General features: G+C 36.0%; 1 protein-coding gene across 8 annotated transcripts in view; it reads left to right on the plus strand.

Annotated features, from left to right (window-relative positions):
* Positions 1–25,661, plus strand: part of LCORL (ligand dependent nuclear receptor corepressor like) — a 180,658-nt gene that overhangs the window by 143,765 nt on the left and 11,232 nt on the right. For 6 of the 8 annotated variants that reach the window (XM_031664693.1, XM_017958610.3, XM_031664692.1 and 3 more), the window contains one exon: positions 1,951–6,773. The exons of the other annotated variants lie outside the window; for them this stretch is intronic. In XM_031664693.1, coding sequence (XP_031520553.1) covers positions 1,951–6,773 — 4,823 coding nt within the window. The remainder of the gene's footprint in view (positions 1–1,950; positions 6,774–25,661) is intronic. 8 annotated transcript variants of the gene reach the window in all.

A 25,661-nucleotide genomic window follows, 5' to 3' on the forward strand; every position in this document is an offset into this window, starting at 1 on the left:
TCTTATAGCATTAGATGGGAATTACTGGCTACCATAGTATTTTTGAAATTCCATTATTAATAAACTGAATAAGAAAACTCTAAAAGCTTTGCTTAGAATGTCAGAAGAGGGATATAAAAAGTGGTTTTGTAATTTTGTGAGTTTAATCAAGTTGATATTACACCATTGTTTCAGAATACTTAACACTAGTCATTAGTTTTTATTATTTATACCGCATACCTGGCTTTATTAACAAAAAAAAGTCCTTTGAGCATTTCAGGAAGAGTTACGAATGGTTATTAATCTTTAAAATACAACATATTTTTCCAAGAAACATGTAAATTCTTTGTTATGCCATAACATCACTGTAGAAACTGCTGAAGTGCATCTCTCACAACATTCTGGGTTTTCTTTTGCTTGTGTGAAAATTAGTCATTTTTAATTTGCTGGAAAAGAATATAATTATATCGTAATCTTTGATAGTTATCATTTCTTCCTGCCCTTGCTCTCTACATGTATTTTTTAAAACTATCTGATTGAATCCTGGGAGTCAATTGCATGATTTTACACTCCCAACCATGACAAAATTTATAAAAAATTATTTTCAAAAAGGAAAGGATACTGGGGTCGTGTCCTATCTTCATCTGTCTAGAGGCAGCAGTGGACTTTAAAAGTTTTATTGTAATTTCATATCTCTTCTCACTTTGTTTGATAGCTTCTTTATGTCAAATCACTAGTTTTAATGAAACATTGGTTGAATCTAGTAAAGTTATCTTTTTTTCCAGAAAAGTTTTGATCACGTTTAAAATTTGCTTTCTTATTTTTGCTACTCAAATAACATAATTTTTATAAAATATAAGTGAAATATTACTTATCTCTGAAACAGGCTATATCAGTTTTAGGCAGCAAAATAAAAATATTCCACTTCCTGTTTTAAAGTAAAAATCTTATAATTTTTAATATAGATGAGCATAAAAATTCTGTAGTTAAGCAAAAATACATTCTTCAATAGTAATTCATAATCAGCATTATTCCAACCTTAAATAAAATTTCTAGAAATCAGGAACTATTAAAAACAACAAATGTAATAAACTGTAAGTGAAAGGCAATTTTCATGTACAGAGTTTGGTGATATGTTTAATTAAAATAGATACTTTTCTGAAACAGAACTCTTTAAATATATTTTATTCTTCCTGCTGCTGGTATTGGATTAAAAAAAAAAAAAATTGTAGACTTCTATATTGGTTGATAAGCAAGCCCGGTTCTTAGTTCAAGTTAGATGTATATTAGTTTCTGTAGTGGGCCATTTTCCGGCATTTGAAACTTAATAATTAGGTAAGTAATGCCTTTAGCTTTTATGAAATTACTTTAGTATTTAACATCAATTAAAAATAGATTTTATCTTTAAATAGCTAACGCCTGCAGCTTAATCTTAGGCAGGACATTCTCTTATTTACATAAAATCTAAATCCCTTAATTTTCCTTGTGATTATGGGAAGCTTTTACTATTTTCACTGCCTTGGAAAAAATATCTATTTTAAATAAAGATTGTACTCCTGCATTTTATTTTCCTTATTTGCACTAATGTAGACTGATAATTATGTATCAGAATAATTTATAAAATGGCTACTTTATAAAAATTTAACTCCTTCTGAAGCACTTTCCATTAAATATTCTTAATACATTCAAAACATTAGACATTAATATATAAATGTAATCATATGTATAATCATCAGCTTTTATATTGCAAAAATAGGGCTTTGCTTTGACTTATACTTTGTTGTAGGAAATTAGTTATGAGTGCTTCATTATATTTTTGCTAAACAATAATCAAAATGCCATTATTGCAGCTCTCTAGGAGTCAGGAGTCCAGCAATACCAAAATATCTTTTTTCGAACGCTGTTAAAATTATAACTCCTTGTAGTGGTATTTTTGCTGCAATTCATTTTTTGTTTGATTTTTATTTTTAGTTCAACTGTTGATGCAAAATCAGAGGAAGCTTCTAAAATGGAAAAAAGAAAATCAGCATTAAGCAAAGTTTTGGAATCTTTGTGCATACATCACCAGCAACAAGTTTTGGCTATGTTGAAATTTCTAGTCCAAGAGCAGAATGCTGCTTCTCTTTGCTGTTGTAATACATCATGTGTTGTGTCTTCAGAATCTCAAAAGCCCTTAATCGAAGATAATTTATATGGTCTGTTCTGTAGTTGTGAATATAGGCTGGCAGAAAAAGGTTGTTTACAAAACGAAAAACAAAGCCCTGGTTTAGAACCTCTGCCAGTCTGTATTAAAGATTTAAATTGTTTATCTTGCCAAACTGTAACTGTTGAACACATTAAGCCAGTAGTGAATAGAGGAATTGCAGACAGTTATAATTCTCACAGGTGCTGTTCTGGACTGTTACCAAACATTCACTCTACAAAATCAGCCTTTCGTAGTCCTCTTTTGTCAAAGGAAGTATGTGATCTTTCAGTCACTCTTAAAGATGCCTGTAGATCTCGAAGTCCCTCACCCCCACCATTATCACCTGTAGAAACTGAAGGATTTGAAAAATTGAAAGACGTCATCTCAGAGATTTCAGCCTTAGAAAATAACAAACTTGAAGCAAACATTAACCAGCCTCCATCTCTCACACCAGCAGAAATAAGCAGCAATAAGAGTGATCATGAAGATAAAATACTTAAAACTAAAAAATCCAGTAACTCTTATTCTTTACTCTCAAATGACAGCAATAATTCTGCTACAAATCATGAAAAAGGTGAAACTGCTGTAATTTTTCAAGATTTAATGGATCGCATTAATGAAAAACTAAAATCAATAGAAACCACGGATATGACAAGCCTTGTACAGTTATCTAGCAGTGATTGTAATACATATAATGATTTAAAATTGGGAGATTTCATAACGTCTCTCTTGCATAATGCAAAAGCCAGTGATTATAGTTTTATGGAATTATTGAGTCAACACGATAAAAAGGTAGAAAATAAAATTATTCAGACAAGATTTCGAAAGCGTCAAGAAACTTTATTTGCAATGTGCAACTCCTCTGATTCACCCATGTTTAGAAGGCAGTCTTTACAGATAAAAAGAGAACTTGCTAGTCTCGATGAAAATTTTACAAGAAAAAAATACACCGAGAAAAGTTCAAGGAAGTTGACACAAAACAATGATATATCTTCATCAGACAAAGGAGAATTCTATCATGACCAAGGGTCTTCTTTACAAAATTCTAAAAGACTTCAAGATAAAAATGCTGAAACATCATTTTCACCAAATTATCCATTACAGTCACTGCAACTACCTCTTCATAGCTCAGAAACTAACTTGTCTTTTAATTCATTTTCAGAAAGCTTTAAAACAACTTCCCCTGAGAAAATGAGCTTAAGAAAGCCACAGGAGAAATCTGCAGATGGAAAACAATTTTTGCAAAATCATAGGAAAAATCCAAAGTTAAGTAATACTCAAACTCTTTTGAGAAATGATGCTTCTGGACTTTTGAGCAGAACTAAACGAAATATTGTGCCTCCAGGGTGGTATTCTATATATGTAACAAATAATTATGTTTTTAAAAAATCACCTAAAGCCAAAAAAGTATCCGAATCCATAACAAAAAACGTTCCAGTGAAAAATATTCACATTGAAAGCTCACACAATATAGACCTAAACAAAATTGCAATGAATTCTAATTTACAAGTTGTTGTGAAGCGTTTGGAAGATACAATAAATATAGCCAATAAATCCTGGAATAATCAGCCATTATCAGAAGGATGTAAAGCATCCAAGAAATTGATAGAAATTGATGGTAAAGATCAAAATACTGACAGAAATATGACTCTTACTCTAAATAGAATGACATGCAAAGAACAGAGCTTATCAAAATCTGTGGTAGCATCCAGCAATATTATCAAAAGTCATTGCATGCCTACAATGGATTTGAATAACAAAAGACTTGAAAATCTGAAAAAGTCAACTATTTTAGATATGGGTCGCTTGATTTCCAGTGTTGAAAATGTACCAGCAAAATATGAAGGTATTGAAAGTTCATCTGTTTCCAACTATTCTAGTCCTATCAAACTCATGTTTTTATCTGAGGTTAAAAGTAGTGAAGGAGTCAAATATACTTTAACTTCAGTTGGTACTTCCCATTCAAATGTTGTTCTCCCTTCTGAAAAACCTACAATCCATCATGTAACTGAAGAAAAAACAGAAACAAATGAAGATATCTCAAATGCGAACTCTGAAAATTGTCACTCCAATCATTATGATACTGATACTCTTCAAAGAGAACTAAACAAATTCAATCATGCAAAAGAAACTTCAGGATCCTCTACAGTGTTTATAGGTGATATAAATAGTGATAAGCCACAAGAAGAAACTACGGACAATTCAAGCAGTGCTACTGATCCATCTTTTAAAAGAAAACCAGGTAGACCAAAAAAAATAGGTCCCCAAGTTGTGAGACAGATTAAGCGACCAATTGGAAGACCACCAAAGCCTAAAACTGATCAAACAGACATCACTGTTTGCCAGAATGAGCCCGTTAGTGCTGGAAGGAAAAGCCCAGAATCTCTCATATCAGAAGTAAAAGAAGGTATTTATAAAAAGAGTATTACAGTAACTGTTATTTACGGAAGATCAAGAAGAACTAAAAGGCATGTTTCTGAAGGAAGTGTAAACATAAGCAACCTTATGTCTTTAAACAATAATGCTGGGGATTTTCCAACTGAATATAATAGTCCCAGAAATATTAGTGAACACAAAATTAACTTGGGCGAAAGAATAAGTGCTGTCGCAAGCTTGACTACTGAAAGTGAGATCTTGGGGTCTGGCTTTGAATATGTGAGACCCATCAAGAACAAATCTGTGATACCTCAGCCTTCCAAGAACATTGTTCGACCAAATCAGAAGCCTTTGGCAATAAGTAGGAAGCCTGGTAGACCAGCAAAAGTGAAAATCTCTGGCATATCTGTGACTATTAATAGAACTTCACCTCAGGAAAGAGAAGTAAGTATTAGCAGCTGCTTGCTTCCTTTAGAACAGGAAAATACGTTAGGAAAAAATCTACCTGAAGAAAAGTATGACCAACAGTGCACTAAAATGGATAAAATAAGGCACACTGAAGCTGATATATTTAAGAATGGATCAAAAAGTATGATTGCTACTGTACCTTTGAGACATTCTATTAGGGACAGAAAACCATCTCTGCATTTCTTACATTCATTAGCATCTTCTAGCTCACTTATTTATAGAAATGCTCTGCTCCATAAATCATATAAACTGCATTTGCAGAAAAATAAAAGTCAGAAGGAAAAACATAGACAGTCAAAGATGAAAATAGCTTACAAAGATACCCCAAGAAACAGATTTTCACGGAATGCAAAAAAGTGTTTGGAAGATAATAAATTAGTACCTATTTCTGAAGTATCCTTGGATCCTATAATTTCATCAAACCCTTTGCTCAGGTGGTGGGCTACCTCTGCTTCAAATGATTCCTTATTAGAGGAATTAAACAATAGATTTGAGCAAATAGCAAATGCTTGGGTGCAAGTAAGTGGCGATGAAGCTGAAAATTGTATTCATAAAAAAAGAGAGCACATTGAAAATGATCATTTCAAAGTAGCAAGCCCTTTGGAAACTTGTCTTTTAGAACTTGAAGTTTCACCTGTAAAAATGCTTTTTCAGAAAAAGTATGATTTGAATGAACTCTGTACTTGGTTTATGCAAACAACAGAAACACAGTCTCTTTCACTAGTTAGAAAAGCAAATGCCCGAAACCCTTTGGAAGTAATAAATACCAGGGGAATCAAATTAGGGACCAAATATTCTGACTTTAATGCCAGCCCCTTCAGAAAGCACTTTAAAAAATTTGCACTCTCTTCTCCTTCAAAATCAGCAGAGAAGTTGCATATACTGCATAAAGTGACTAACTCTCCACTCTTAAATGTGAAAAGTAATTTAGCAATAGCTAGATTAAAAAGGACTGAGTTTAAGAGGTTGCATCATGAAAGGTGGAAAAGAGAGGGAAAGCTGCACAACCATGGAACAGTTGACTGGAACTCTAAAAGGAGAAACTTAAGATTTTTCTGCCAGAACCAATTTTTAAATAAGACTGAGGGAGAAACAAATGCTGACATCCCACTCCAAGGAAAAAGCATAGTAGATAATCAGTGTGTTTTGCCACCTGAGATCAGGGGTAACTTGCAGCAGAGGGTAGTAATGCCTGACTTCAAAATACGTGCTAGTTTCGAGAATAAATTTAAGTCAGAAGCAAAAGAGAATGGAACAAATTGCAGCCAAAAAGACTTTCAAAAGGGACCAAGACTAGAAAATGTGTGTCCTAATAGTTGGAGGTCAAAAACCTTGAAAGACTGTAGAATATTTTTGAGGAAGCTCAACTGTCTTGAACACAGAAATACTTTAAAGCTAAATACAATCATTTACTCTCCTGAATCTACTGACAGTGGAAATACTCATCAAACTCATATGGAAGAATCAAAGCGCTTTACTTTAAGATCTCATTCTACTAGGCAAAATTCTTTTAAAAAGCAATCTAAAGAAATAGAAAATGCTAAAGCAAATAATCCTTCAGCTGATGAATTTGCTGACCATCTTGGCAATAGTAAATTAAGCAAATGTATTAACTTTGACAAGAATCCTGATAGTTTTGAAGTTCTTAGCAATTTGAACAAAAGAAAAAGACCACCATGGAAGACCACAGAAGTATCAACAAAAAGACATAAACGACAGTCATGCAACAGTGGACAAATGGCAAACTATTTTTCCAAATCCCTAGGTAAGTTCTTCTCTATGTAATTTTGAAGTTTCATTGTAGGTGCCTTGAGTAAAGTATAACAGGTAGAAAAGGAACAGCTGATTCAGTTTTAATTAGTTTGCAAAATATTTGGACAACCGAATTTCTTGGCACCTAGTATGAAACTCATGAAATTAGGTGCTGCTAACTGTGTCAGTGTGCTTCCCCACCGCTTAATATGTCCAGGATTTCACACAAATAAAAATATATATAGTAGAGACATAGAAATCATCTTTAAAATATATTATTTTTAGTAATGTAGGTGTTATCTCCTTTTGCATTTGGTTGATCTAATAAAATCAGTAAGCAGTTTGACAGATAAATATAACCAAGTAACTAACTAAAAATTAAGTACCACACTATAGTAAATATTACTCACTTGAGAAATCAGTAACAACTTTGAGACCATTTTTTAAAAAAAGTAAAGACTATCTGTTAAATTGATAGATTGTAACATATTATCCTAGGATAATCTTAATCTCACATCACCCACCAAGTTGTTATGTCATTTGGAACTCACTTTAAGACTGATGATTTGAAGAGTGGTAGAGCACCAATATTTTTAAAAATAAATCAGCAAACTTGTTGAATAGTTTTTTGATATCAGACATTGAGTTCATTTCCACAGATATAAAGATGAGGATTCTTTTTCACAGATAATCCGTAACCTAGCAAGAGAGAAAGAATCATGTACAAGTTATTGTTAAGGTAATGCCAAATTCAAAATGCAAACCAGAATTATCTTAGCAAACAATTACATCCTTTACTCAGTTATACTGACTTGATGTTGGTGCCTCAGGGAGACTCAAGGACCCTACAAGCTTGTCCGACCCACCGTCCGTGGGCCACGTGCAGCCCGGGACTGCTTTGAGTGTGACCCAACACAAACTTTTAAACTTTCTAAAACACTATCAGATTTGTTTGTGTTTTTTTGTTGTTGTTTTTGTTTTTGTCTCTGTAGCTCACCAGCTATTGTTAGTGTTAGTGTATTTTATGTGTGGCCCAAGACAGTTCTTCAGCGTGGCCCAGGGAAGCCAAAAAGATTGGACACCCGTGCTAAAACCTAGTAACTATAATATAGGAACACTGTAGTTGCCAATGTAGCCGTTTCCAGCTCTTCTTACTGATAAGTACTGGACAATGAGGGATATTGAGGAGTATGGAAGTACTTACTGATTATTTGCTTAACATGAAAGAAATTTTACATTTGGAAATTTAAAGATATTATATAGTTGCATCATTATATATTTTAGGGGTGTTTTAGGGGGAGTTGGGGAAGTATTGGCTCTTTTTAAAACTTGTTTAAAAGCTAAAATAGGTAGTATCAGGTCTTACATTAAAATAGCAAAAGCAGTAAATTCTTGATTTTTAATAAGTTAATGATTTTATGACCCCCAAGATTCAGTTATTCAACTATATAACTTTAAAACCTATTTCAGAAAATAATGATTAAAATTTCAAATATCTAACATGCAATGATTAAAATTTTAAAGGTTGGCCAAAGTAGATTCTCAATTATAAATGATTAATCAAAACTTTAAAAAGTGACCTCTGTTTCTTGTTCTCGGGATAACTAAAAATATCAAATGCCATGTCAGGAAAAAGAGAGGTAAAAAAAAAACTGATAGTGTATTTTTTTCAATTATAATTCATCTGAAAATATACACATTTCTTAAAGACTATCATGAATGGAGAATAAAATGTAAAGCTTCATCTTAAATTCTTTATATCATCCTCATATCATACTGTTACAGTTTACCAGAAGTAAATGCATTAATTCATTTTACAACAGAACCGTATTTTGTCCTTTCAGCTTCTTAATCATTGTATCTTCCTAAGAAATAAATATCAAGCTTATTTTAATGTGATTATTTACCCCCACTAAATATGAAATCATCCTAGAAAAAATAAGATGGAAGATGCCTAATTACTACTTTTTCAAATTAATTTCAAAATCCTTTTGGGCAGTTTTAAAATTTTTAGTATCATATGAAGAGCTGTTTTTGATCTTTCTCATTTTTAAAATTACTAGTACTATTTCCTGTTCTGCTTAAAGTTTTATCTATCTTTCACTGATAACTTTCCTTCTTTATTTTTTAACATTCTTTTTTTCAGTCAATCAACAAGGACATTATTTTTATAAAGTTGTATTTATAGAAATATTTGTTATATTTATCTGATTTTTAAAGTATTTTTTTTTCTCATTATTCTTGGTATCTCATACTTCTTTTTGCCTTTTTGGAAATGATGCTAAAACTCATTATTAGTTTTAAATGTGTTTTTCTTCTTCATAGAATAAATTACTGACTGAAGACTTAAGAGACTTAACAACCAGACTTTTCTAGAAAAATTTCTAAGGCAGTGTATATAATGAAATTTTGAAATATTTCTATTGATGAAAAGTTTTGCTTCTATCACAAATATCTTGTTTTATACCTTTTGAGATGAACTGTCCAGATATAATTTATGAGTTTTTAAATTTATACTTCACCACGTTTGTACTGCTGTATATATCAAGTGTGCACATGGAAAGGAGGCAGAAAAATGCAATCCCATTCTATTCTTATTTCAACAAGTATTTAATGAATGCCTACAATATGCTCTTAGGCACTGTGGAAGGTTCAAATAGTTCCTTTCCATCTAAGGGAGAAAACAAGACCTACATCATTTATTTAATAAATAGAATGTATTTCATTTTTTAAGTGGGATATTATATGCTTTAAGGGGATAGAATGGTTAAAGTCATGGTTGTTGCTCTTATGGGGATTACCATGTCATGAAGGATAGAAAAATGGATAGGCAGTTTCAGTAGAAGGATGATGACTGCTATGGTCAGAGAGAGAGCGATGGATTTTAAGAGCACATTAAAGGGAAACTGAACTCAGATTTAGGGAATTAGGCAAGGTTTCCTACATTGTTGCATCTAAGCTGAGGCTTGAAGGAGGCGGATGTAGTAGAAGTTGGAAGAGGAGTGTTTCAGGCAGTGCAAGCGATGTGGAACATTTGAATGACAAAAGAGAGCAAGCAGCCTGGGCAACATAGTGGGACCCCATCTCTGCAAAACAAACAAACAAAATTATTCAAGTGTGGTAGCCCACACTTTGCTTGAACCTGGGGGATCGAGGCTTCAGTCAGCCATGATTGTGCCACTGTGCTCCAACCTAGGTGTCTCAACAACTTTTTTTTAAAAAGAGCAAGCATATGTGGAATATTGAGTAATTTATCAGAACTGAGGCATAAAATAGGAATCATGGATCAGGAGGGAGTGGGAAAATGGTAAACAATGAAGCTACTGAGGGAAGCATAGCCCATATTGTGAGGCCAGCATCAAATAATGAAACAAAAAATGTTTTAAGCCCTATTAGCAGTAATTGAAAAGAATAGATTTGAGATCTATAAAGTTAAATCAGTGTCTTAAAGATTAGAAGAATAAAGGGAGAACATCCAGGTTTTTGCCTTGAACATCTGGGTAGAGGATAGTAAGATCTACTAAGATAGAATGCTCTTTAGATGTGAGGATTTGAGGTGTTTAGTGGGATATCCAAGAAAGGATGTTAGGAAGCAGTTATGGATATGCTTCCTAAACATATGGATCTGTTTCCTAAGAAAAAGGCCTGAGCTGAGATAAGGGTTTGTGAATCAACAAATAACTGAAACCATGAGAGTGGAAGAGATTACAATGAGATTATTCATTGTAAGATTGAAAGAGCCTAGGAAGTCAGAGCCCCAAAGATTTAGGGAAAAGGAAAGATGTATACAAAAGGAGACTGATGAGAGTAGTTGAGAGGTAAGAGGAAAGCCTGGAGAATGTGGTGAATGGAAATGTGTTGTAAGATGAGAGAAGGCAATGTAAATTGTTGATAAGAAGTCAACTAAGATGAGCCCTGAAACGGTTCCATTGAATATAGCAATAAGAGTTTATCTTAGTGGTTGGGAAAGAGTAGCTTTGGTGGACTAACAGAGCCACAAATCATATTCAAGGCTAGATGAGTTAAATGAAGGAAGAGAAAGAAAATTAGCACAGAAAACTATAATGGGCCATGAATGGAGAGAATATTCAAAAGTTAGCTAGATTAAGCTGGGGTTGAAGACAGGTTTAAAAGATATGTATTTATACTAATGGGAAAAAGCCAATAGGGAATAAATGATTGAAGATACAGAAATGAGATGGCAACCAATGGAAATGGAGTGAAGCCCCTGTGTAGATTATTGGGTATAGGATCTAGGACATGGTTGGAGAGACTGGACTTAGCCAAAAGGGTCACTTTTCTCTTAAAAAAGAAAAAAAAAAAAACAGGGTAGTGGGAACAATATGTGGGAAAGCAAATCGGTAATTTGTGGGCAGAATCCTGAGATATTAGAATTCATTTTCTATGAATCAAGAGGTAATCAAGAGTAGTATGTGGGATTGGGTAATTGGGGAATATGGACAAGGTTTGGAATAGCTGTCTCAAGAAATAGAGGATAGAACAACTGGTTTTATCTTAGCTGCCAGAATGTAAGCCTGGAGAAAGGTGGGTCCTTAGATTTAATAATAGTCAAGTTCCCCAAGTGGGAATGACAGTACAAAGAGATCCAGCCAAGAATATATCTGTTCTGTGAATAGTGAGCAGCTATATGATCAAAGCAGAGTTCTAGAGAATCTTTTCTAATAGTAGCACACAATATAGATTCGGGGGGTGGAGGATGGGAAATGTGTGAAGGGTCAGTTGCAGGAGATGATTTTTGAGATGATAATGACCTAAAAATGGAGAGTGACTGTTGGAAATAATATAGACCTTTTTAATATCGGTATCTTTTGAGTTCCCAAAGCAAGTGTATATCTTTTCCTAATTGATAAACATCTCGATATAAATAAGCTGACTCTGGACACCTCTGAGTAAACTTTTAAGAATAAAATAACCTAATGTGGTCTTGAAGCTCCTGTAATAGTAGTACTCATCCTAAAACATTAAATTTTCCCATAAGAATTTCGAATTCAGTTGACACTTTGAATCGAATTCTGAGATGACTGAAAAAAAAAAAAAAAGTTTGTCATCTTCTTCTATTTTGCCATCTCTCCTCAAAAATAACTGAATTTACATTTTTCCCATTCAAAATTCTGGTTTTCACACAGGTTTATAACTGATGGCTGATTTTTAACTAAGTAATATACTCCTTCAACTACCAGAAACCAAGACTAACCATACATACTCCTCTGATCTTGCTTATGAGCATTTTAACACATATTTGGAACACTGAACACAAGATAAAAGTGAACTATACTTTAAGTAAAACTGTTAAGATTTGATTCTGTTAAAGTATTCTAATGAAATTAGGAATTTTTTTACACCAAACCCCCCTGAGGGTTTGGTGTAAAAAAAGATACATTCTCTTTATATTTGAGTCTTTCCCCTGTAATTTTCTTAGGAATTGAGTAAGATAAGAGTTTAGGTTTTAAAGAGTCTCTAATTTTTGCCATAATATTTTGTTAAAATGTAAAACAGCTAAACAATCTTCGTCTTGATGTTTTTTCTTAGAATTTTTCTTGAATATTTTATATTCCATTGCTTTCTCAACTATTACTGAGTTTTCAGGATATTGTTTTACTAATTGCTCCATATCTTTCACAGAAAATCATTCAGTTTATTTAACAAAGATTGGATACTTTTTCTTTTGATTTATCAGGCGTTGTGTTAGATGTTCAAGTCACAAAGGAACTCAAGGAATTTATCTAGAAGATATTTCAAGTTTTTACTTTGGCAACATAATTAGTAAAAGAAACATAATTTGGCTTATTCCACATACTAGTGGTTGTAGAGAACAGAACTATTTTCAGACATAGATTTAATTCTCTAAATTGGGAAGTCTGGCCCATGGCATATTTTATAAATAAAGTTTTATTGGAACACTGCCATGTTCATTCACTTATATATTGTCTATTGCTATTTTTGTGCTGCAGAAGCTGAATAGTTGCAACAGACACCGTAAAACCTACAGAGTCTAAACTATTTACTACCTGGCCCTTTGCAGAAAAAGTTTGCCGACCCTGTTGATATCACTACAATTTTGATATGGTGTGGCTTGAAAAAGATAAAAAATAAGTTGTTGGCTTTTAAAAAATATATTAAGGTCATTCTATCTTGTTCGTCACCAACACTCCGTCTACTTCTTCCTCAACACTCCCTCCCTCAACACAATACAATGTATTTGACATGTTAGCTGTTTTGTTTTGTTTGATCTTTACGGGTCAATATCTGTCTTTGTCCAGCAGAGTGGTGCTGGGGGAGCCATGAGCACCAGTTGTATTCTGTTTTGTAAATCTTTATTCTCTCCCTGCAGCCTCCAGACCTGCTTTCTCTATCTGAGGTAAGTTCAAGGGTCACCCTTTTCTTCTTTAACCAGCTGCTAGCACCTGCTAGAAGGAGATTGGTTTCAATGCTTCACACCATGATAAATTCCTGCCTCAAGGTCTAAATATTCTCTTTCTCCTTTTTTCTTCCTTCTCTATTTCTTAAGAATTCAAAAGTCTTAGTTCAGCTCTCCTAACTACCATTTTTTCTTCTCATGTTTCCTGGGCAGTAACAGTTTTCTTGTTGTAGAGCTGAGCATTCTGTGATTATCATAACGTTAAGCCTAATGAATTCACCTATAGTTTAATTACAAACAAAAAAGGCAAGGGTAGGTGTCTGAATGATTTCATCTTGCCACTTTTTTTTTTCTTGTTTGTATTTGTTTTATTTAAACCGGACTTTGGCTTCTTTTTCCTTCTCCCACTTCCAGGCAACCTGGAAAATGTATTTATTTGCTACTTTTTTCTGTGTTATGCAGACATAGAAAGCTAGATTTTAAAAGCCTGTACCTATACACTCTTTATTTATTCAAAAGTGTTTGTCTTCTGCATGGTAGGCAGTATGTTAGACACAGGCGAAATAGTGGGGGCAAAACCAGATGTGGCTCCTACCCTCACGGTTCAAGTTTATTTGGAGAGGCAGACATTGAGTAAATGCACAAATCTGCTGCATTCTCAGTATGTGGTGCTATGGGAATTTAATTTTGGGAGGTTTTACCAAGTGAAGGAACAGTTCCCTGAGCAAATGGCCATTAAGCTAAGCTGTGAAGGGTGAGGAAGAATTAACTAGGCCAAGTGGTAGAAAACCAGTAGGGTAGGAAAAAGGATTTGGATGTGGAAAAAATGCTGAGGTGTGGGATTCTTGGCAGGTTAGAGGTGTAAGTCATGGCTGGTGTGTCTAGTCAAGAGAGAAAGAAGGAGATGATGTCAGATGTAGAGAGGATTGAGAAGGAAGCAAAGGAACAGACTAAAGAAGTTCTTATGAGCCATGCCAAGAAGTTTGTCTACTTTCAGTGGCTCCCATTGCACTTAGAACAGAGATTTAAATTGGAAGTGGATGGGGAAGATAAGACATAATCAGATTTTCCTTTCTGGAAGATTTCCCTGGTTGCATTGTGAAGAAGGAAGGGTGTGGGGCAAGACACCTAACCATACTGAGACCATTGTGATTCACAAACTTTAGTGTGCATCAGAATCACCAGCAAGTCTTGTTAAAACAATTGTTTGGATCCACCCACAGAGTTTAACTGAAGAGATATGGGGCGGGGCCCAAGTGATACTTATGCTTCTGGACCAGGAAGTACACTTTGAGAACCATTGGTAATAGAGTGTAAGTGTTATAGTGGTAGAAGGAAGATTATTTACTAATATGAACATGTTATAAGTTTCCCTTTAAACATTTCTTCAGCTATATCACAAATTTTGCTCTGCTGTGTTTTCATTTTAATTAAATTCAAAATATTTTCTAATTTCTCTTGTGATTTCTTCTTTAGCCCATGGATTATTTAGAGACATATTAGCTGGGCGCAGTACTCACGCCTGTAATTCCAACACTTTGAGTGGCTGAGGCAGGAGGATTACTTGAGCCCAGGAATTCAAGACCAGCCTGGGCAACATGGCAAGACCCTGCCTAGAAATGTGTTGTTTCGTTTCCAAATATTTAGGGATTTTTCAGATATCTCTGGTGCTGGTTTCTAATTTAATTCTAATATACTGTTTGTGAATTCAGTCTTTTTGAATTTTTGAGATGTATTATATGGCCGAGAATCTATGCAAATCTAAGTAAATGTTCTGTGTGTTCTTGAAAATAATGTATATTCTACTGCTGTTGAATGAAATGTTCTATAAATGTCAGTTAAGCAAGATGATTGCTAGTACTGTTCAAGATTTTTCCATCTTGGTGAATTTCAGTCTACTTGTTCTATCTGTTTTTGAGAGAGGGATGTCAAAATCTGTGACTATGATTGTGGATTTTTCTTTTTATCCTTTCAGATCTGTTAGGTTTTGCTTCATGTATTTTGAAGCTCTATAAATAGGTGCATTTAGAATTGTTAGGTACTTTTTATTAACTGACTTTTTTATCATTATGAAATTAACCTCCTCTTTAATCCTGAAAATGTTCCTCACTCTGGAATCTAATTTATCTGATAACTACTAGAGTCGTTCCAGCTTGCTTTTCACTACTGTTGTCATAGTGTATCTTTTCACAATATTTTTATTTTTAACCTATTTGTGTCTTTATGTTTAAAGATGATCTCTTTTATTAAGCAACATAGAATCGAGGCTTGCCGTTTTATCCAATGTGACAGTCTCTGCCTTTTCAGTAGACCACTTACATTTAATGTCACCATTAATATGGTTGGGTTTAAATCAGCCATCTTTCTATTTTCTATTTATCCCACCTACTATTTGTTCCCCCCTTTTTTCTCTTTTCCACCCTTCTTTTGGATCAATACAGTGTGTTTTATTATTTTTTCAATCTCCTGATTTGCTTTTAAAAAGTGGTTGCTGGTCAGGTGAGGTGGCTCATACCTGTAATCCCACCACTGTGGAAGGTCACTTGAGCCCCAGAGTTCAAGACCAGCCTGGGCAACATGGTGAAACTCTGTCTCCACAAAAATCAGGCAGGTGTAGTGGCACGTGCATGTGGCCTCAGCTACTGGGGAGGCTGGGGCAGGAGGATCACTTGAGTCTGGGAGGTGGAGGTTGCAGTGAGCCAAGATCATTCCATGGTACTCCAGGCTGGGCAACAGAATGAGACACTGTTTAAAAAAAATAAAAATAAAAAAAGCAGTTTCTGTAGGATTTATAGTATACATCATTAACTTACCAGAGTTCTGCCTTCAAATAATAATATAGTACTTCATGGGTAGCCAATAATTTTTTTTATCTTTATTTTCGGTTCAGGGGTACATATGCAATTTATTATATAGGTAAATTGCATGGCACGGGGATTTGGTGTACAGATTATTTCATCACCCAGGTAATAAGCATACTACCCAATAAGTAATTTTTCAGTCCTCTCCCTCCTCCCACCCTCCACCCTCAAATAGGCCCCGCTTTCTGTTGTTCTCTTCTTTGGTCCGTGTGTACTCAGTATTTGACTTCCACTTACAAGCGAGAATCCTTATAAATGTTTTGTTTTCCATTCCTGCATTAGTTCCCTTAGGATTATGGGCTCCAGCTCCATCCATGTCGCTGCAAAGGACATGATCGCATTGCTTTTTATGGCTGCATAGTATTCCGTTGTCTATATGTACACATTTTCTTTATTCTACCAATGATGGGATTTAAGTTGATTCCATGTCTTTGTTATTGTGAATAATGCTGTGATAAATGTACATGTGCATGTGTCTTTTGTGATAGAATGATTTATATTTCTTTGAGTATATACCCAGTAATGGGATTGCTGGGTCATATGGTAGTTCTATTTTTAGCTCTTTGAGAAATCGCCACATTGCTTTCCAAAATGGCTGAACTAATTTACATTCCCACCAGCAGTGTATAAGCATTCCCTTTTCTCCACAGCCTTGCCAGCATCTGTTGGTTTTTGGTTTTTTTTTTTTTTTTTTGACTTTTTAATAATACCCATTCTGACTGATAAGAAATGGTATCTCATTGTGGTTTTGATTTGCATTTCTCTAATGATTAATGATATTGAACATTTTTTCATATGCTGCATGAATGTCTTCTTTTGAAAAGTATCTGTTCATGTCCTTTGCTCACATTTTTCTTTTTTTTTTCTGAGACAGAGTCTTACTCTGTTACCCAGGCTGGAGTACAGTGGCACAATCTCAGCTCACTGCAACCTCCACCTCCCGTGTTCAAGTGATTCTCCTGCGTCAGCCTCCCAAGTAGCTGGGATTACAGGCACCCGCCAACATGCTCGCCTAATTATTCTGTCTTTAGTAGAGATGGGATTTCGCCATGATTAGATTCCTAACCTCAGGTGATCCGCCCACCTCAGCCTCCTGAAGTGCTGGGATTACAGGCGTGAGCCACCATGCGCAGCCCCTTTGCCCACTTTTTAACGGGTTTGGTTTTTGCTTGTTAATTGTTATAAGTTCATCTTATAAACTCTGGATATTAGACCTTTGCTGGATACATGGTTGACAAGCATTCTCCCATTCTGTCAGTTGTCTGTTTACTCTATTGGTAATTTAGTTTAATTAGGTCCTATGTGTCAATTTTTGGTTTTGTTGCAGTTGCTTTTGGCATCTTCATTGTGACATCTTTGCCAGGACCTGTGTCCAGAACGGTATTTCCTTGGTCAGCCTTCAGGGTTTTTATAGTTTGAGGTTTTACATTGAAGTCTTTAATCCATCTTGAGTTGATTTTTGTATATGGTGTAAGGAAGGGGTCCAGTTTCAATCTTCTATATATGGCTAGCCAGTTATCCCAGCACCATATACTGAATAGGGAGTTCTTTTTCCATTGCTTGTTTTTGTCAGCTTTGTCAAGGATCAGATGGTTGTAGATGTGCAGCTTTATTTCTCAGCCTTCTTTTTGGTTCTATTTGTCTATGTGTCTGCTTTTGTACCAGTACCATGCTGTTTTGGTTACTGTAGCTGATATGGTTTGGCTTTGTCCCCACTCAGATTTCATCTTGAATTCCCACGTGTTGTGGGAGGGACCTGGTGGGAGGTAATTGAATCATGGGGGCAGGTCTTTCACATGCTCTTCTTGTGATAGTAAGTCTCACAAAATCTGATGGTTATTATAAGGGGAAGTTTTCCTGCACAAGCTCTCTTCTCTTGTGTGCCACCATGTGAGACATGCCTTTCACCTTTCACCATTGATTGTGAGGCTTCCCCAGCCATGTGAAACTGTGGGTTCTCCATTAAGCCTCTTTCTTTTGTAAATTGCCCAGTCTCAGGTATGTCTTTACCAGCAGCATGAAAATGGAATAATACAGTAAATTGGTACCAAGAGTGGGGTGCTGCTGAAAAGATACCCAAAAATCTGGAAGCAACCTTGGAACTGGGTAACAGGCAGAGGTTGGAACAGTTTGGAGTGCTCAGAAGAAGACAGGAAAATGTGAGAAAATCTGGAACTTCCTAGAGACTTGTTGAATGGCTTTGACCAAAAGCCTGATAGCAGTAGGGACAATAAGGTCAAGGCTGAGGTGGTGTCAGATGGAGATGAGGAACTTGTTGGGGACTGGAGGAAAGGTGACTCTTGTTACGTTTTAGCAAAGAGACTGGCGATATTTTGCCCCTGCCCTAGAGATTTATGGAACTTTGAACTTGAGAGGGATGATTTAGGGTATATGGCGGAGGAAATTTCTAAGCAGCAAAGCATTCAAGAGGTAACTTGGGTGCTGTTAAAGGCATTCAGTTTTATAAAGGAAGCAGAGCATAAAAGTGTGGAAAATTTGCAGCCTGACAATTTGATAGAAAAGAAAGACCCATTTTCTGAGGAAAAATTCAAGCCAGCTGCAGAAATTTGCATAACTAATGAGGAGCCACACGTTAATCTCCAAGTCAATGGGGAAAGTGTCTCCAAGGCATATCAGAGGTCTTCACAGCAGCCCCTTCCATCACAGGCCCAGAGGCCTAGGAGAAAGTGATTTCGTGAGCCAGCTCCAGAGTCCCCATGCTGTGTGCAGGCTAGGGACTTGGTGCCCTGTGTCCTAGCCACTCCAGGTGTGACTAACAGGGGCTGAGGTACAGCTCAGGCTGTTGCTTCAGAGAGTGGAAGCCCCAATGCCTTGGCAGCTTCCACATGGTGTTGAGCCTGTGGGTTTACAGAAGTCAAGAATTGAGGATTGGGAACCTCTGCCAAGATTTCAGAAGGTGTGTGGAAACGCCTGGATGCCCAGGCAAAAGATTGCTGCCAGGGGAGGGCCCTCATGGAGAACCTCTGCTAGGGCAGTGCAGAGGGAAATGTGGAGTCAGAGCCCTGACACAGAGTCCCTACTTGGGCACTGCCTAGTGGAGCTGTGAGAAGAGGGCCATTGTCCTCCACACCCCAGAATGGTGGATCCACCAAAAGCTTGTACCATACACCTGGAAAAGCCTCAGACACTCAAAGCCATCCCATGAAAGCAGGCAGGAGGGGGGCTATTGCCTGCAAAGCTACAGGGACAGAGCTGCCCAAGACCATAGTAACCCACCTCTTATATCAGCATGACCTGGATGTGAGACATGGAGTCAAAGGAGATCATTTTAGAGCTTTAAGATTTGAGTACCCTAGCTCCTGTGTTTTGGCCAATGTTTCCCATTTGGAATGGCTGTAATTACTCAATGCCTCTACCCTCATTGTATCTAGGAAGTTAACTAACTTGCTTCTGATTTTATAGGCTCATAGGTGGAAGGACTTGCCTTGTCTCAGATAAGACTTTGGACTGTGGACTTTTGAATTAATGCTGAAATGAGTTAAGACTGTAGGAGACTGTTGGGAAAGCATGATTGGTTTTTAAATGTAAGGATATGAGATTTGGGAGGGACCAGGAGCAGAATGATATGGTTTAGCTGTGTCCCCATTCAAATCTTATCTTGAATTCCCATGTGTTGTAGGAGGGACCTGGTGGGAGGTAATTGAATCATGGGGGCAGGTCTTTCACATGCTCTTCTTGCGATAGTGAGTCTCACAAAATCTGATGGTTATTGTAAGGGAGAGTTTTCCTGCACAAGCTCTCTTCTCTTGTCTGCCACCATGTGAGACATGCCTTTCACCTTTCGCCATGATTGTGAGGCTTCCTCAGCCATGTGAAACTGTGGGTTCTCCATTAAGCCTCTTTCCTTTGTAAATTGTCCAGTCTTGGGTATGTCTCTATCAACAGTGTGAAAATGGACTAATACAGTAGCCTTGTAGTATAGTTCCAAGTCAGGTAATGTGATGCCTCCAGCTTTGTTCTTTTTATTTAGGATTGCCTTGGCTATTCACATTCTTTGTTGGTTCCATCTGAATGTCATTGGCAGTCTGATAGGAATAGCATTGAATCTCTAAAATTCTTTGGACAATATGGCCCAATTTTGATTTTTCTTATCCCAATATTGATTTTTCTTACCCATAATCATGGAATGTTTTCCCATTTGTTTGTGTCATCTCTGATTTCTTTGAACAGTGTTTTGTAATTCTCCTTACATTACAAAGAAACCAAAGATCTTTCACCTCTCTGGTTAGCCGTACCTAAGAATAAAGAATAAATTCCTACAAATTTTATTTTTTTGTGGCTATTGTGAATGGAATTGCTTTCTTGATTTGGTTCTCAGCTTGGATGGTTGTTGGTGTATAGAAATGGTACTGATTTTTGTACATTGATTTTGTATCCTGAAACTTTACTGAAGTTGTTACAACCATACGTTTGCATTTTTTCTCCAAGTCTTTGTGCTTTTATTTCTGTAAACGTTACAAACCTCATAGTACATTATTCCTATTTTTTCTTCACACAGTTATTCAGAGATTTTTTAAATAGGAAAATAAGTATTTTTCCCATGAATTTATCATGTCTAGTGCTCTTCATTCTTGTGTACAGATCCAGATTTCTATCCGATATCTTTTCTTCTGCCTGAATGACCTCCTTTAGCATTTCTTGTAGTGCAGGTCTGCTGTTGATTAATTCACTCTGCCTTTGTATGTCTATAAAAGTCTATATATCACGTTTTTGAAATATATTTTTTCTGCATATGGATTTCAGATTTGATCATATTTTTCTCTTAGTACTGATGCTCCTCAACTTATGATGGGGCTACTTCCCGTTAAATCCTTGTAAGTTGAAAATACCGTAAGTCAAAAGTTCATTTAATACACTTAACCTATCTAACATCACAGCCTAGCCTCACCTACCCTAAATGTCCTCAGAACATTACATTAGCCTACAGCTAGGCAAAATCATTAAACACAAAGCCTATTTTACAATAAAATGTTGACTATCTCATATAACTTATAGAATACTGATATTGAAAAACAGAATGGTTATATGGGTACTCAAAGCATGGCTTCTGCTAAATGCCTATCACTTTCACACCACTGTAAAGTTGAAAAATGCTAAGTTAAATCATCCTAAGCCAGAGACTGTACTTTACAGATATCGTTCTACTTGCTTCTTGCTTGTATTGTTTCTGAAGATGGGTATGGCATTCTTATATTTGCTCCTCTGTATGATCTTTTTTCTGCCAGATGCTTTTAAGATTTTCTCTTTATCACTGGTTATCAACAGTTTGATTATGAAAGGGCTTGGCATTATTGCCTTTATGTTTTCTCTGCTTGGAGTTTGTTGAACTCCTTGAATATATCAGCTTATACTTGTAATCACATTTAGACATTTTTTAGCCATTATTTCTTTTTTTATTTTTTATTTTTTATTTTGAGACGGAGTTTCGCTCTTGTTGCCGAGGCAGGAGGACAATGGCACAATCTTGGCTCACCACAACCTCCACCTCCCTGGTTCAAGCAATTCTCCTGCCTCAGCCTCCCAAGTAGCTGGGATTACTGGCATGCGCCACCACGCCCGGCTAATTTTGTATTTTTTTTTTTTTTTTTTTTTTTTTTAGTAGAGACGGTTTCTCCGTGTTGGTCAGGCTGGTCTCGAACTCCTGACCTCAGGTGATCCGCCTGCCTCGGCCTCCCAAAGTGCTGGGATTACAGGCGTCAGCCACTGTGTCTGGCCAGTTTCTTTAAACATATGTCTGTCCCTCTCCACTCTCCTCTCCTTCTGGAATATAAATCACATGTATTTATCCCACAGGTCACTGATACTCGATTTATTTTTGCTAATTTTTTTTTTCTCTTCTTACTTTCATTCTGCATATTACTATTCCTATGTTTTTAAGTTCACTAATCATTTCTTTGGCATTGTTTAATCTGCTATTAATACCATCTAGGATATTTTTTATTTTATTAATGGTTTGTCAACTCTGGAAGTTCAAATTCAGCATTTTTTATATCTACCATATTTGTCCATGTCATGCTCATGCTTTCTTCAACTTCTTGCAATTATGAAGTGTATTTAAAATATCCCCATTAACATCCTCATGTACTAATTTCACAATCTGTGTTATTTATTTATCTATTTCTTTAATGGTTTTTCCCCTCATTATGGATCATTTTTTTTTTTTTTTTTTTTTTTTTTGCATGCATGCATGGTAATTTTCAGTGGGATGCCAGACATTGTGAATTTTATATTATTGTGAGCTGGAATTTTTGCAATATTAAATGTTCTTGGTCTCTGTTCTGGGACACCATTAACTGATTGAGAAACATTTTGATTCTTTTATGTCTTAAGCATTGTTGGGCAGAGCCAGAACAGCCTTTAATCTCAGACAGTAGTTTACAACCAGGGATGATTTTGCCTCATAGAGGATATTTGGTCATGTACAGAGACATTTTGTACTGTTACATTTAGAAGGTGCTATTGGCATCTAGTGGAAAAAGTCTAGGGATGCTACTAAAAATTCTACTATGTCTAGCACAGCCCCCACAACAAATAATTATCTGGTCCCAAATGTTGGTGAAGCTCAGGTTAAGAAGCCCTGCTCTAGGGCTAAGTTGACCTGACTATAGAGGCAATCCAATACCCACCTGAAGATTTTACTAAATGCTGCATGTGTCAGAAGGTCAATTATATCCAGTTCTATATAGCCTCCAGAGAAGTATTACCTGGTCCTTTTCATTGATTCTTTTCACAGACTTGGGAAATACTTATCCACTGATCAGTGTTTATTTATCTTTAACCCAAGGAAAATCCTCTGCAGATCTCTGTTTCTGTCTCTTTCTCTCTCCTTTCTCCCCCCACCCCCATCTCTCTCCTATACTCTAACCCACAGATTCTAGTCACCTGGGACTTCGTGAACTCCAGTCACTGTCTCCCCAACTCAGGAATATTTCCAGGCTCTGTTGGGGTTCTCTCCCTATCATGCAGCCTGAAAACTCTCCAGGCAGTAAGCCACGTATCTGGTCCCAGCTACCCTGTTACTTCATCATGGCCAGAAGCAGAAATCATATTTTTTCTTTCAGCAAATATTTGTCCAGTTTCTTTGTGCCAAGTACTGCAGATAAAATGCTGAACAAGAACAACAAGGATCTCTATTCTCATCCATCTGTATTTTAGTAAGAGAGAAAAACAACAATAGAAAACATAAAGCAGTGATAAATTGTGTTAATGAAATTGGATGATAGAAAGGAGTTTCTAGGGGGAGCTACTTTAGGTTGAGTTGCAGGGAAATCCTTTCTGAATAAGTAATGCATAAGCTGTGAATGGGGTTGAGACATCTAGGATATCATTGATGACTGAAACTGTGAGTAGGGATGAGGACCCCCCCAAATAGACTGTATAGAATAAAGGAGAAAAGAAAGACTAGGACTCATCCTTGAGAAATTCCAACTTTTATTATCCAAGTAAAGTAGGATGACGGGATGGAAGAGGCAAGAGGAAAGTGTGTTTTGTCTCAAAAGCCAAAAGAAATGAGTTCATGAAAGAGGGTGCTTTAGTTTCCTTGGGCTACCACAACAAAATAACATAGACTGCATGGCTTAAACGACAGAGCATTTTTTTCTCAAAGTTTTGGAGGCTGGAAAGTCCAAGATCAAGGTCCAGCAAGTATGGTTTGCAAGCTGATAGATAGCTTGCAGATAGCTACCTTCTTGCTGTGTCCTCACATGGCAGAGAGGACCCTCTGGTATCCCTTCCTCCTCTTTCAGTAACACCAACCTCATCAGATTAGAGCTTCACTCATGACCTTAATTACCTCCTAAAGGTCCTGTCCCCAAATTCAGTCACCTTCGGGGTTAGGGCTTTGACATACGAATTTAGGAGAAACACAAGTTCATAGCAGAAGAAATGGTCAACAATATTGAATGCTGCCAAGGGGGCAAAAACTAAAATTCACTGGAATTATCAATGTGAATGCCATTCATGGCTTTAGTAAGTGCTGTTTTCATGGAGTAAAAGCACTGGAAGCCATACTGGAATCGCTTAAGGAATGAGGAGCTAAGGAAATGGTGATAGCAAGTATAGGATAACTCCTTAAAGTAATCTAGTTATAAAACTGTTATCTTGAGGAAAACGAAAGATTGAGTAAAGTCTTGTATTTTATTTTTTAAAGAATGAGAGAGACCTTGTACTTTTTAAAGCATCGTGGTGAGGATCCAATTGAGAAGAGATGGTTTATTATTTATTGCCACAATAATGCTGTATTACAAACTAGTCCAAAATTTATTAGCTTAAAATAAGCAATTTTTATTTCATTCATGAGTCTGTGGTTGGCAGAGAAGGCTAGGATGTTCTTCTGATCTTGGCTGGCCTCCCTCATATGTCCTGGTATTAGCTGACTATCAGGTGGGACATTTATCTCTGCTCCATGTGTCCCTCACACTAACTCAGCAGGTTTGCCCAAGCAATTTTTCTCAAGCTTCAACGTCCATCGTATTTGCTAAGATCCTATTGGCCAGAGCAAATCACGTGGGTAAGGCAGAATGGAAACACTGCAAAATGATAGGGCAAAGAACGTAAATTTAAGGATGAGTAAAGAGTTGGGACTATTAATGCAATCAATTTGATATTGAGAGTATATCAAAAAAAGGATTATGATCATTGGTAAGTTATTAAGAAGGCAGATAGATGCAAACGGTCTCAATGTTATAAACTATGTCAGTTTCTGCATGGTTGGCTTTGTTTTAGATCAACAACTTGTTAATTGCTTTTAATTTCACGTTACTAAAATTTCCTATTTTCTTTTTAAAAATGTAGCTGAATCACATTTGTATATTTATTGGGTATTTGAATACCTTATTATAGAAATTCAGGGAGTCTTTTTTGTTCCTACATGGCCAAGGGTCATTTCTAAATTGCATAACATTGCAAACAGTGTTCATTAATTTCTGAAGACTGTTGGTTCTCTGCCCTTAATCCGACTATAATTTCCTTCATTTCCATTCAATTAAAAATTCAGGTGGCTCTCCCATTTATCATGAGAAAACTGTTTTTTTTATTCTAGATGTTTTCTTGTGAATTCCTGACTGCCATAGTTTGCTCTAATGGTCATAACACTTACTAGTTATTAAGCACACACTGTGCACCAGAGTGCCAGTCTTCGTGTCACCTTTATACTCAAAACAAAGTTAATATAAATAATTTTCCTGAAATTGGCTGTATCAAATTGCAAATCTAGGATTACACCCCAAGACTGTTGGTCTTCAGAGTCTGGTTCTTAACCATCATGTTCTTCTACTCCAAATACAGTAATCGCAAGCAAGTAGAGAAAAAGTCTATATAATCTTCTACTTTATCTACCAAAGCCTTTAAATTCATCAGTATCCTAACAAAGGAAAATTTTGAGAAAAACTAATTTTTTTTTAAAGCAATTGCAATCTAAACTTACCTGTTTACCAACCAAAAGAAATAGTTTATTAACATTTTAGACCTCATGGTCACCCTTACAAACTGTGTTTACCTGGCTAGATCTTTTGATCTCCCTTAAGCCCAGGGACTCAAAATTAAACGATTGTATTATCTGTCTACACAAATTAAATCATTATATCTGTTTATGAGAGTTACAGGAATAACCTAATATGGTACAGTGCAGAAACAAATCATA

This window comes from Papio anubis, chromosome 3 (genome assembly GCF_008728515.1).
Source record: "Papio anubis isolate 15944 chromosome 3, Panubis1.0, whole genome shotgun sequence".
Taxonomy (NCBI): domain Eukaryota; kingdom Metazoa; phylum Chordata; class Mammalia; order Primates; family Cercopithecidae; genus Papio; species Papio anubis.